We start from the raw sequence: 14,590 nt of genomic DNA, 5'->3' as shown, positions 1-14,590 counted from the left end.
AATTGGTCTAAATAAAATGGCATAAAATTCTAAGCGTTGTATCTCATCACACAGGATTACCTCATGTTAGCCCAACTCGCAGAAGATAGTTTGAACCTTCCGCAATAGATGGCAGCACATAACTAATTTTTTTTTCCAAATTTGTTGGTTAGCCCGTTTTTGTGAGTACCCATTCAATTCCTCAATAACTGTCATCTTTCTTAAATACTGGTATAATCATACCTTTACATCAATCATCAGCTACTTGGTTTTTTCTTCATATACACCTTAGCAACCAATGTAGGTCCTGGCCTTTATCATTTTCTTACATATTTGTCCATCCCTGCTGCTTTTCCTTTTTTTTTTGCTTTACATCACACCGATACAGATAGGTCTTATGCCGACGATGGGATAGGAAAGGCCTAGGAGTAGGAAGGAACCAGCTGTGGCCTTAATTAAGATACAGTCCCAGCATTTGCCTGGTGTGAAAATGGGAAGCCACGGAAAAACCATCTTCAGGGCTGCCGACAGCGGGGTTCGAACCCACTATCTCCTGGATGCAAGCTCACAGCTGTGCGATCCTAATCACACGGCCAACTCGCCTGTCTTTTTTTTTTTTTTACATTTATTTAACAGCCATTTCCATCCCTGCCATTGCAATATCACTCTCCATTTCTGGATCATCCTCATTTTACCACTACACTCTCTTCTGCATCATTTCTCACATTCAGGAGTTTAACAAAGTCTTTCCACCAATTATCTCCTCTGGGTCTGTTATTACATTTCCACTCTCTTCTTTCACTTGTTTTATGTAGATTTTCTTCTTTCCTCTTATTTATCATCAATCAATACAAAATCCTTCTTCCACAATTTACATCCTTTTCCAACGCTTGTGTGAATCTCTTCCAACATTTTTTCATTTCCTCTTTTACAACGTTTTTACACTTACTTTTAATTTCCTGATACTTAATCTTACTTCTTTCCTATCACTATTCCATTCTTGCCATGCTTTCTTCTTTTGTGTAACAACCTCCTTCACCTTCTCATTCCACTACGGTGTCTCTTTCTCCTTCACTCTTGCTGAAGTTCTGCCACAAATCTTCTCTGCACAGCTTACAAATGTGTTTTTAAATTTGGTCCATTCTTCTACTACCCTTTCTATTTCTGACATACGGATGTGCTGTTTTAATTCCTCCTGAAAGTTTTTCTGAATTCTTTTTATCTTTTAATTTCCATACGTTTATTTTCTTCTGTCTTATTTGTTTTACTCTCATAATTGTACCTATTTTCAATTTTGTTACTACTACTCTGTGGTCTCTCTCAAATGCCTCACCTGGTAGTGTTGTTACATCCACTAATTGTTTCCAATTTATTTTCTCAATTAAAAAAAAAAGAATAAATTTTTGTCCTTCCACCTCAGCCATCTCTAGTGATGTTTCTACTATTCTTCTTGCTAAACCAAGCGTTACCCACAATCATTCCATTTCTCTTACAAAAATCAGTCAACTTAACTCCCTCACTGTTTCTTTCTCCATATCCAAATAGACCAATTACTTCTTCTTTACCAATTCTGTCATTTCCGCCAACATTTTTACTATAATACCAAATTCACGCTAGTGTTTATGGAGCTGGCTGGAGCCAATATGACCTCACTCCAGACATGTTTAATAGGATTTAAATCAAGAGGCCCTGCAGCGCAATTGAAACATTCAAGTTGTGCCTACATGTAAACCAAATCTAAATGAAACGACAAGTGTGGATTTATATATAAATAACGCACAGTAGAGTTTTCCACCTATTCAATACTAAGTTGTATTTACAATATTTACATTACATGGGACTAGTTTCAACCCTACTCGGGGTCATCGTCAGCCATATTAAAACATACACAATATTTGGTGAAATTCTAAAACATGTTTTCAAGCAGTAAGAATTTTATGAATATATAAATTACAATATGAAGTGTGGTTGAAATGTTGCAAAGGAAAATGAAATATTACGTGTGATGTAGGTGAGTAATAATTAATGCAAGTACATTATACATGCTAAGAAGTCTGGAACAAAAGTACAAATAAGATGTTCTGTGTTGTTAAAATTTACTGTCAGGTTTTACATGTTGGCTATTTCTCTTTTCTGCCTATGTGGTTTTTCCCTGACCCTTCAATACCACACCTTAACACCATCCAACCAATACAACCTCGCCTGGTAGCGTGTCTGACATGGAAACAGGCATACTCCTTGTGTCATTTCCCACTCTTCCCTGCTATCTCTTTCTTTCTAGAAATTAATAGCATGTCGGAGGCTATGTATATTGAGTCGATGGTCACGCGGGGGTGGCGGGCTTCAGGTGTCCCTCTCCCCCCCCCCCCCTCCAAAAAAAAAAGGGGGGAAAAAAGTTAAAATTTATAGACTCATGGAATTCATAGGTCCTGGTGATACATAACGGTTGTGGACCAAGTGCTATGGCAATAAGAATGAACACAATGTAAAATGACACATATATAAAAGCCTTTCAATATCTAAGCCTAAAATTACAGCCAAATTATGCAAAGACGTTGATTTCCTAAAACAATGTATATTACTTAACTTAACATCTAATTTTCTAAAAAGCAATAAAAGGAATCATCGGATTTCACCCCAAACCATCAAAACTCAAAACAAAACCAACAAAATATGGTTAAGAGACGAAATTAAATTCTTGTATAGGAAGAAATCTTTTTTGTATCAGAAATTATATGACGCTCACCTAACAGCGACTAAACTACTTTCAAACACACAATGGACACTTTTCTATCACCAAGTGGAAAATAAATTATTCCACAAACTAGCCAAGAAACAATCAAATTTGGAGAAAAATTCAACAAGCTAAAAAACTCCCAACTACATAACAATCAAACTAGAAACTCCAACAGAAACAGTTCGATTGTAAGCAGTTTCATCTACTTGTCGTAAATCTATCAAACACACCCTTAAGCGATATTGAACACTTAACTTTAGCCAAAGGATCGAAACACAACTGACCCAATTTGAGCAGCCTCAACATAGCCACCACTATGATTACAGAATCAGAGCTAGCCATAAGCAAAATGCCGAAAGATACGCAAAATAAAGTTAGAACCGATGTTAAAAGGAAACTGAGCAACATCCTCTCCACGTTAACCAACCCCACGAATGATCTCAATAATAAAGAAAAAACAGCTGAACAAAAGCGCATATACGCCCTCAAAAAAAAAATCAAAGACAACGAACTCATCGTAACCAAAGCTGACAAAGGCAATGCTACAGTAATCAAGGATAAAAAAGAATATATTAATAAAACAAGAAACTTTTTCACAGATAGCTCCTTTTGTATAATCAAAAAAGAACCCACCCAAAAATTCAAAGCCTACTTAAACAAACTCTTGAAAACACTTCATTTTTATTTACTGAACAGGAAAAATCCAAACTCATACATATGAACCCAGGTCTCCCCACTGCTAAAGCTCTCCCCAAAATACACAAAGCTTTATATCAGAAAGTTCTTCCTAGCCTAAGATTTTCCTGAAACAGACATCAATGGGCCATGAACTTCCAAGTTAGACAGGTATTTTCATCTCCCAGAAACAACTGCTTTCTTTATGCTATTAGGACAGTTATTTGGTTATGTTAATGCTTCTCAACATATCTCAAAACCAAACTACATTTCTCTTATTAAATTAAAACTTCCAGTGTTCAAAAAGTGGACTTTACTAACTTAAATCTGTAACACACAGACATGTAGGACCACACCATATGAAAAAGTCTCTCATGTCACTGTGAGTTCTGTACCATCAAGTAACTTTCTCTGCATGAAGGCAGCTACTGCTAAACAAATAAGTAAATTAATTCATCATAAAATTTTCACAATGATCACATGTAAAAATAGCATATAGACCTAAATTAGATTTGTTCAAAAAACTCTAATTTTGTTTCCACTCCAATAACAAGAACCTTAAGAACACTACATTTCCCCAACAAGGATATAGCCTATAAACAAAATCATGAACATTCCTCCAGCATCAGAGAACCTGCTGTGCATAGCCTAAATTAATCTTTATTGATAAAATAAGTTGCTTAAATTAGATGGTTTTCCGTGGTTTCCCATTTTCACACCAGGCAAATGCTGGGGCTGTACCTTAATTAAGGCCAAGGCCGCTTCCTTCCAACTCCTAAGCCTTTCCTATGCCATCGTCGCCATAAGACCTATCTGTGTCAGTGCGATGTAAAGCCACTAGTGAAAAAAAAAATATATATATACATATATATAAAGGCCTGCAATATCAAAAGCCCATAAAATTGATCAACATTGACATTGCATTGATTGTTGTGTGCTTTGTCTCTTCCACTGCCACTCATCTCCAGTAGATGGCATTACTGCAAGTTTCCTTTATAGCATTACATTCCTGTGGTTCATACATGTTCTGGTAGCTACTGGTACGTGACATACTCGTTCATCACAGTATTCCAGCTCCAGCTATTCGATCCTTACTATCAGGTGCTAATAGGAATGAGGCGTGTGCACACTTTACGGAAAACAGCAGACCAATGTTCACACCGCTGTCTGTGGCGGGGTCATTCCGGCTTAAATTTGTTATTGTTGAGTATTTATGAGTTAACCTCGTAATGCATCCAATGAAAAAAGCAACAAACTACAGGTGCAAGTCAGTGGCAACTAGTCGAAATTATTAAATGAAATTACATCACATAAACATGTCTATCCACAAATCTTCCACGACCTACAACAAAAGTGGAAATGCTGTAGTAAAGAGAGATGTAGATTATTATTTTTTTTTTTTTTTTACTGTGCTATGATATCCATTAGGTTTTTAATTATAAAAAGACTTTAGGGAGACAACTGCGATCGCGCCATTGTCTCGGTAAAAGCAGACAGCCAAGTCGATGGAAATTGAAACACTGAACAAAACTTAACAGTAAAAATACTTAGCAAGTAAATTTTACATCCAGTGTTCCGGAGAGGAATGCAAACAGGAAATAATTTCGTTATTAACAAAAGTGAACATTTCGTAAGGTTATCCTCAAAACATAAAAGGAGCTGGTCACGAAGATGAAAGTTAGTATGGAGCAAAATCTGAGACAAAGAAAAATTAACTTGAGAAAGATATGGAATATACGCACAGGCGACTATCCTCCTTAGAAAAGAGATTCTCCAAATTAAATTCGCCCAAAACATCAACTTCATCTTCGTCCTCCATATTTGTGATTGTGATTTTTTTCAACATAATAGCACATTATTGCCAACACTGTTCTATGTGCCAAGATGTCTTGAATACAGTTAAAATATACACATTTTAGCAAATTAGAGCATGAAATGTTATACGAATTCCTGAATATCGAGAAATCATGCATCATAGGTATTTTAAAACTGGTGAGATTTGGCATTTAACGAAAGACACACATTGCTAGAGTTGGTAAAAGAAAGTGTGGGGTTTTTTACGGTGGATTGCTTGCGGTTGGTCAAAAGTCAAATACTCAATTTCCTTGTTTCTTTGGTGATGTTAGTAATAAAAATAATTAAATAATAGACATAACCAACAAATAGGCTAGGTTATAGACACTTTGTTTGTTTTTTTGTTTTTGGAGGGATTGTGGATCGTTTCATTCAGCGAGCTTTCGTTCGACATGCTTTATATCTCGTAGGCAACAACCTGATATATCTTTCTGTTTGCGCTCAGAGCTCGTTTTATGTTATTTAGCTGCGCTCAGTATGTTCAAATGGTACTCCTGTATGTGAAGATTGACAACATTGACAACCTTTTATTCTCTTTGTTACTTGGTACATCAAAGTTCGTCGTGTGGAACGTAAAATGAGTTCATCTGGTTTATCCAAAACAGTTCTTTCGTCGCCTGGTCAAACTGAATCTCAAGCGTCTGATCGTAGTGCTAGTCCGTCGTCTTCGGAATTGGGGCGTTTGAAATTTGAACATTCTGTTGATCAGTGCCTGGTCCAAATGCAGCGCGATGCTCACAATAAACGGATGAAATCTTTGCGAAAGGAACTGGATTATTTGTCGGCAACTGCATGGAAATATCAACCCATTGACAAATATATTGGGCAGTAATATGAGTGTGTGTGTGTCGAACTTTTTTTTTTCCATTGCTTTATGATTGGTGGCGTAAGAGGCGATTCTGTAGCATAAAGCGGCCATACAAAATTCTTTGAACTTTTAAAACAGGATGAGTGCACTCTTGAAAATATTAAGTGGGGCTCTGTGGAGCCCTAAGAAAGATGAAGTTAAGCCAGACTTGGATTCTTTATATGCTGCTATTGTTGAATCAGAAATATCAGCTGATGACAATGATCCCGATGAACCTTCTGCTGTAATTGATGTAGACACATTTGAGGGTGATGCATGTAACTACCGTAGTGGGACAGTTACAACCCTCTCATCTGACCATGGTTTAATTGATAATCATTTGTTCTTTGATTTAAAAAATGTTACCCTTAGCCTACAAGTGGGAGACAGGGTTTTTTTTCTAGCTTACAAGCGCCGTGCTACAGAGGAGTGGAGAGTTAAGAAAATCATCTCCATACAAGATGAGGAATGGGATGGAGATGAGAACAAGGATGAAGATGCTGATTTAAGAGATGCAAAACCAAGGACAATTGTTGGACGTGTGACTGAGAGAGATGGTAGAAATGTCATTGTGAACCAGAATATCACCTTCTCACTGGATGATGTTAAAGCTGACTTTACTCCCATTGAAGGTAAGCCTATAGCATCTTTTACTCACAGAAGCTGAAAAATACTAATACATACTAAGGACTAATATTTTAGAAAAGCTAATTAAAGTGAAACGGGTAAAACTGTACTAATACGGGTGCAAAAGAGAGGTTAGGAATCCAACATGGCGTGGCTTACATGTCATAACACGCTACACAAGGCAGCCAACTAAGATACTGCTAGTGAAAAGACCATTTGTCGAGATAGGTTAGAGCCGTGGGTGGCATTTCCATTGACTCTTACCAGATGAAAAAAAATCCTCCCCATCTTTGTCTTACATAATTAATGTCTGAACAACATTTAAAGGTTACGTGAGGGATTTGAGACTTTATTTGAGTAAAAGCAATTACTATCTTCCATTTGTGACAAATATTACAGTGATATTTCGTGGATCAACATCATTCACATAACCCATTTAAACATTTTGCATTAGAGCTTAAGGAACAAGTCCAGAATCTGCCAGCACAGCTGTGATGACTGAAGAATTTTCCTCTTTCCATCTCTTCACTTTCCTTCTCCTGCCTTTATATCACCAGTATCCACGTAAACCATTTTATACTTACTTATAGGCCTATCACTTGCATATTTGCAGATTATACTAATTTTACTTATCTGTTTTAAATTCCTGGTGATAGGCCGTCTTGAACCAGCGATCTTCAACTCCGTAGTCAGTCAGCTTCTCCATTCAGCTAACAAGTTACTTGACAGTAAAAAATATATATATATATATATATTATGCATATGTAGCAAGCACCTAAAGACAACAGCGGACATTCTGTTGCCAACCATTATGAACCTCATGAATATGTGCTTATAAACAGAGGACATTCCGAAAGCGTGGAAAACTTCAATAATAAAAATTCTCTCTAAAGGGGTAAGGAGACCCTCAGGATCCCAACTCCTTTAGTGGGGTTTCATTGGAGGAAAAATTAAAGCTGCTTCAAAACTCATAACGGATAGACAAAAGTTGGAATTCAAGAGGACAAACTGGGGCAAATATTCATTTATAGGAAGGGGAGTTAGGGATTGGAATAACTTACCAAGGGAGATGTTCAATAAATTTCCAATTTCTTTGAAATCATTTCGGAAAAGGCTAGGAAAGCAACAGATAGGGAATCTGCCACCTGGGCGACTGCCCTAAATGCAGATCAGTATTGATTGATTGATTGATTGAAAGCAAAGAAATAGACATAAAAGTCCCAGAAGAGCAGTTTGGCTTTAGAAGAGGTAGAAGCACGATACAGGCAATAAGTAATCTAATAGACGACATAGATAACTGTTCATAGATAACTGTTACATAAAATAAACTTCATGGTCCGAGTCACACTTAAACAGATTCACAACTAAGTATTTTTTTATTTTCCATCTTGTCGATACATTTGTTGCTTATGGCAACTTATTGGTTAAAAGTGGTACATGTTTCATATATTATTAACAAATTCAGCCACATAATACTGTTTAGATGAAAAATTCATATATAGGCAAAGTATCAATCTCTCAAAGTGGCTGAAGATGTTTATAATATTCTAAACATGTACCACTTTTAACCAATAAGTTGCCATAAGCAACAAATGTATTGACAAGGTGGAAAATAAACAATACTTAGTTGTGAATAGATAACTCTCTCAGACTGCCGAATGGAAAGTTCCATGTTGTGTTTGACTTCACAAAGACATTTGGCGCATTGAAGGGGAACATCATCTCCTGGAAACTTGACACTTAAGTCGAGGAAAATAAGGTTCTTTCTAATCTGGTCTATAGCATTTTGAAGAGCAACGCAGTCATAATCTCAGACAGCGTTGCAAAATCGTAAGGGATTGTTCAAACTAATGGCGTGCTGTAGGGGGATCCTCTCAGCCCTCTATCATCCAATGTCGCCACATACGATGTCGTAAAAGCAATAAGGGAAGAGATGGAGAAAGTAAGTATATATCTATATGCTGACGATATGAAGACATAAGCGTTAAATGCTCTAGAGGTCTGGGCGGAAGCTAACCAATTAGAGGTTCAATGCCAAAAACACTGAATATATGATCTTCAGAAAAGGAGAGCGAGTTTCCTCACGGGACATATTGACTTACGGGCAAGAATCACTATGACAGGCGACTGCATGTTCCTAAAGTTTACATATAAGACCAAGAGCAACAGCGGCAACAAAAGCGATATACGACATCAAACTTATCAATAGATTATCCCTGAAGATTGCCATGGCTCTATTTGATGCCAAAATAATTCCTATCTTAACTTACGGAATAGAGATTATTTGGGATAAGCTAACAACAAACAATCTTAGAATGCTAGAAAAAGTCAAGGCACAATTCATAAAGACAACCCTTGGCGTTTCTAGATATACAGGATCAAGATTAGTATACAAACTCTCTGGTGGAGAAACTATAATTGAAACGCTGAGATTTAAACTATATTTACCCTCTACGGTTAGTTGGAAGAGACTACTGCAGGAAAGGGAAGCAAAGAAAACTGAAAGCTGGACAGAATTCTACTCTAGAGGCCATGGGTGGACACAAATCAGGAGCTCCGACACTTCGTGACCTCAATGGCAGTGCACAGATACCAACACAGGGCTTGCACTTTAAAATCCTTCCACGTCCCAGGTGACAAGTGCGAGTGTGAATTCTGTCATAATCTCTGCGAACGCTATCACGCTGTGAAGTGCAAGAAACTGCCGAAGTCTATAATAGGGTTCTGTATGAACACCAAGTGAACCTCTCGATATCACACAGTGATTCTCTCTATTCAATTCACAGTTCATATGCTCTATTACTATTCACTTTTTTTAAAAAGTATCAAACTTTTGGTTGGCTGTAATATTTTATGTGCCTTTATTTTGCAGATGTTGATTATACAGAACCTGAAAATGTTCCTTTATTTGTACAGGAAAAAAAAAAAAAAACTGAGCAAAAAATACACACATTGTCCCAAAGAGATAGTGGTCCAAAATCCAAAGTCACGGCACTTGAATGCAACTGAAAACACACTGAAACACTTAACACTTTTCAGTACTTATTGTTCCCACCTCTGGCTAGTAGCACAGCAGCATGCTTGTGATAAGCCTCTGGATTGCATGTTGGGGAATGGCTTCCCATTCTTCCAATAATGCTGCTGTCAGCTCCTGCAATGTGCGGTGTTGATATGAGCTATTCTGGATACCCCCTACAAATGCTCGAAACAATCGAGGTCGGGGCTACATGCAGGCCAGTCCATTACTTGAATTTCAGCAGCTGCAAGGAAGTTCCTGGTGGCCCTAGCAGAATGTGCAGTGGCTCCATCGTACACTAATGTGAAATGTTGCCTAATATTATCTGCGATGGGTAGTACATGGTTCTCCAGAACCTCCTCAATGTAGCGCACAGCTGTCAATCAGCTGATTGACTGTGATGTCTCTTATAGTTCAAAGAAATTCCTCCCCAAACCATCACTGATCCGCCACTGTAAGCGGCTGTTTCCTGTACATTGCATGGCAAATTTTGTTCTCCTTGACGTCGCCAGATTCAAGTACGACCATCTGACCCAGAAAGCTGAAACGTGGATTCATCGGCAGAGGATACTGGAGTCCAGTGTCGGAGCTGCCTGTTGACATGCTGTTGTGCAAACTACAGATAACATCTTCGGTGATGAGGGGTCAACCAGGGCACTTTAACAGTCTCTGGGAATTGTCTGACCTTCCCTTAGTCTATTGCGGACTGTCTTGTATACTGACAACAGTCCCATGTGCATTAATTAGCTCACCTCATAGTTTCCTGGCTATACTGTGGCGATTTTGGAGGGCCTGTAAACGAAGAAATTGGTCTTCAGCTGGCATTGGTTTCCATTTTCTCCCTGAACCAGGTCGGAGTTTGACAGTGTGTAGCTCTTGATATCGCTGTCACAACCTGCAGATGACTGATTGAGACACTCCGAGCCGCTCTGCCACGAAACGCTGAGTGCGTCCTTCCAGCCAGAGGGTTACTGTATGCATGACTTGTTCTGATGGTAAATACCTTTCCATGTCCTGTGCTCTAACCTGCCTGTGCTGCTTGCCAATATAACTCACACAGCACTGACAGACCCATGTCGTATGTCACAAACCACACCTGTTTGGGGTGCAGTCACAAAGATAACTGCTGCGACTGGAGAGTTATGCACTTGACGTCAATATTCCATCACATTACTGTCACCAAGGGATAAACAAACAACCCTGCAGAACACCATGGATGTGAAACAGCATATGTGTGTGTGTACACTAATTCATACCAAAGTTGTGATGAGTTTTTTTTTTTTGTGAGCAGTATATATACAGATAGTATATTGATGATGATGATTGTTGTTTTAAGGGGCCTAACATCGAAGGTCATTGGCACCAGATAGTATATTATCAGTAACACAGATGGCATCGCAAAGTAATTCATATTTGCCACAAAAGATGACTGTTGTCTCACTCTCAATTACCCCCCTGTGGGTGGGGGGCGAAGATGAAGAATACACCCACGGTATCCCCCTGCCTGTCATAAGAGGCGATTAAAAGGTGCCCCAAGGCTCTCAACTTGGGAGCGTGGGTTGGCGACCACGGGGCTCTTAGCTGCGTCCTGGCATTGCTTCCACTTACTGTGCCAGGCTCCTGACTTTCGTCTATCCTGTCTGACCTCCCTTGGTCAACTTGTGTTCTTTTCCAACCCCGACGGTATTAGAGCATTTCAGGCCTAGGAAATCTTTCATTTTCACGCCCTTTGTGGCCCTTGCCTTTCTTTGTCTGTTACTTCATTTTTCGACGTGACGGATCCCTACATTTTTCTTCTTCTTTCTCTTTGGTTACCCCCTGTGGGTGGGGACCCAGATGAAGAATACGCTTACGGTATCCCCTGGCTGTCGTAAGAGGAGATAAAAGGGGCAACCAAGGGATGATTCATCAGAACCATGAAACTACTTGTGATTAGTACCATCATGCCGGGAGCACCATGGGTCGCCTTTACTTGCGAGTAGTACCACTATGTTAGGTACTCAGTAGTTTTGTGATTCGTAACAGCTGAGCGGTGTTCACTGTGGGTTTCCAGTACCTGTGATTAGTACCATTAAATGCAGAACACCATGGTCTTACGTTGCCCGTGATTAGTACCATTAAGTGAGAAACACCACAGGTCTGGGCGTTGCCTGTGGTTAGTAACACAATATGAGTGACACCGTGGGTCTTCGTTAACTATGATTAGTACCCACTATATGCGGAACACCACAAGAATACCGGCACCTGTGATTAGTACACCTAGGTGAGGAACACTGGGTGTGCGTTGCCTTTGAGATTTGCCATTACGTGAGAAACACTAGACGTCTGCGTTACATGTACGACGTACAATACTTGGGAGTAGTACCATAATGTTTGGAACACCGTGAGTTTACGCTACCTTTGATTAGGACCGCAATGTGAGAAATACCATGGTTCTCCTTTACTAGTGATAAGTGCCATTATGAGGGACCGCTGACATGAATATTGAACTCCTTTAGACAACAAGCCTCATCGATTCAGGATTGTGCTTTGGAAACAGTCCCTTGGTCCGTAATATTGGTTCTGGTCAGGTAAGGCATTGCGGGTCCGATCCACTGATTGTTTTAAATTCACATTCATTCATTCATTCATTCATTCTTCATCATCACGTTTTGAATTCTGGTCAGTGGATGAATTTTGTACTTCTTAAATTGTCATTGCATTTCGTCTCATTTCGTATCATTAGGGGCCGATGACCTAGATGTTAGGCCCCTCTAAACAAGCATCATCATCATCATCATCACTCTCAATTGTTGTCAGCTTAACTTCCAAGAGGAACACAGGTACATCAAAATCAAAACATGAGTCTCCTTACCACAACACATTCTTCCTATAAAAGGAGACCATCTATCCACCTTCCTTGCAGTGATTGAGTGCAGTATAGACCGTCATCATCATCATCATCATCTTCATTTTCAGCTTCCTGGGTCGGATTGTGAATCAAGGACCTCCATTGCTGCCTGTCTCTCCACCACTCTTCTCCTTTTTTTAAGTACATCATCTGCTTTTCCTCCCCTCTTTTCTATGCACTCCCACACTGAATCTGTCCATCTCCTTCGGGGTCTTCCTCGTGGTCTCTTTCCTGTTAAGTTCTCTGAAAAAGCTTTTTCTGGCACTCTCTCTCCTCCCATTCTCATCATATGCCCATACCACTTTAGCTTTGTTGTTTCTATCCTGTCTTGAAGTTTCAAGATCCTGTCCTTTTCCTTATCTCTTCATTTCTAATTCTATCCTTTCTGGTCTTGCCCTTCATACCTCTTAGGAATTTCATCTCCGCTGTCTATATTCTACTCTCCTCTCATTTTGTTGAAGTCCACATTCCAGCTGCATAGGTTAGTATGGGTTCATAATAGGTTGGATATAATAGGTTCTTTCCAACACAGTCCCTGTACCAGTACATGGTCTGCTTGCGCATGCACAATACGAAAAATCCTTTCCAACACAGTCAAAACTGCGTTCATGTATTCATCCGTGTACTGCAGTCAGGCATTCCAACTAACTCTTCGCATCGATCCCTGGCAGTCGGAACTAGTCCGCAATCTAAAGCATGTACTGAGCCGTACATTTCTGTGACATGCGCTGAAACACTGTATCGTGGCCTCCTGCTGTACGCTGATTTCTTTGGAGTTTCGTAATCAGCTGTTTTTTATGCACATTGCGCACTCTTCTCCCATTAATAAATTAATCAGCTGTTTGGTTACTGAGGTTAGGATGGATAATGACAACGATTTTTTACAATCTTCATCCAGTGAAGAAGAGGAGGTACTATTTTTTGCAAAAATGAAAAAGAAATGAAAATGATTTAGGTTACGGTAATTTAATATCTTCCTTTAGTTATTTATGTATTGTGTTACGTTAGGCCTATAGTTTATAAAGGCACAAAAGCTACCAGGTGAAACAAAATATAATTGAAATACGATGTATTTTTCAGAAGAAACTGTTCCTCAGTATAATGAAAATGAGTTTTTCGAGCATTTCCGCATTAGATTGAAATAATAACATTAAGTTATTTATTAGACCACCTAATCAATACAAAATCGTCTTGGATGATTTACATAAATTTGTTAGCTAATGGTGGGACATGTTTCGCCTTCCCTGAAGGCATCATCAGCCATAGTCTTAACCTTAAATTAAAAATAAGCGTTTAAATAACATGTAGTGATGAAATGAATTTTAAAATCTTGAAGAGATTTGAAGTAAAATAACATTAAAAATAACAATGATGGTTTGAAAATACAATGTGATGAGATACAATAGTGGAAGTATTAGCAAAATTAACATTAGAAGGCTGCTAAAATAAGTACAATGGATAAAACAACAGATTGTTATACAACCAGTAGTAAGATTGCATAAAAGTAAAGTTGATAGTCATGGCGGTTATAATTAGACGATGGCGAAAGATCTTATATAATCAAAGTAAAGAGGAGAGAATAAAAGTCAAAGTTAGTCGTGAGATCAGAAGTTCATCATGATCTTGAAGATAAAAGACGAAAGTCAGATGCATATGGTGAAGTTGTAGAACACGTTGAGGATATGAAGTTGGTGAATAGAAGTTGAACAGTTTCAAATAGGATCACTATGGACCATCTCAAAATTTGAAGTGATGTTCAAATGTTGTAAATTGTGAGTTTGTAGATATTCTAGTTGAAAAAGCATATACAAGTGGAATCTGTAAATGGAAGCAAGAAACGTAGAGTTAATTGTGTGAAAAGATATTTGAAAAATATTGAAGTAGAATTGTATGCACTTACCATTTGACGGTGACAAAGATAGCTTGTAATATTATGAGTTAGAAGTATTTGCAACAGTAGACTTC

The 14,590-nt window shown here is 38.5% G+C and overlaps 2 protein-coding genes across 2 annotated transcripts in view; one reads left to right on the top strand and one right to left on the bottom strand.

The window, feature by feature from the left end:
- The window catches only part of LOC136857693 (histone H2A deubiquitinase MYSM1), a 165,922-nt gene extending 160,712 nt beyond the window's left edge, over positions 1-5,210 (bottom strand). The window contains exon 1 of the mRNA XM_067136545.2: positions 5,134-5,210. Within this exon, the coding sequence (XP_066992646.2) occupies positions 5,134-5,210 (77 nt within the window). The remainder of the gene's footprint in view (positions 1-5,133) is intronic.
- Positions 5,211-6,053: 843 nt separating this feature from the next.
- The window catches only part of armi (armitage), a 117,897-nt gene continuing 109,360 nt past the window's right edge, over positions 6,054-14,590 (top strand). The window contains exon 1 of the mRNA XM_067136544.2: positions 6,054-6,724. Within this exon, the coding sequence (XP_066992645.2) occupies positions 6,193-6,724 (532 nt within the window). The 5' untranslated portion in view covers positions 6,054-6,192. The remainder of the gene's footprint in view (positions 6,725-14,590) is intronic.

The sequence above is a fragment of the Anabrus simplex genome, chromosome 1 (assembly GCF_040414725.1).
Source record: "Anabrus simplex isolate iqAnaSimp1 chromosome 1, ASM4041472v1, whole genome shotgun sequence".
Lineage (NCBI taxonomy): Eukaryota > Metazoa > Arthropoda > Insecta > Orthoptera > Tettigoniidae > Anabrus > Anabrus simplex.
The sequence above is the reverse complement of the archived record's forward strand: the minus strand, read 5'-3'. Positions and strand labels throughout refer to the sequence as shown.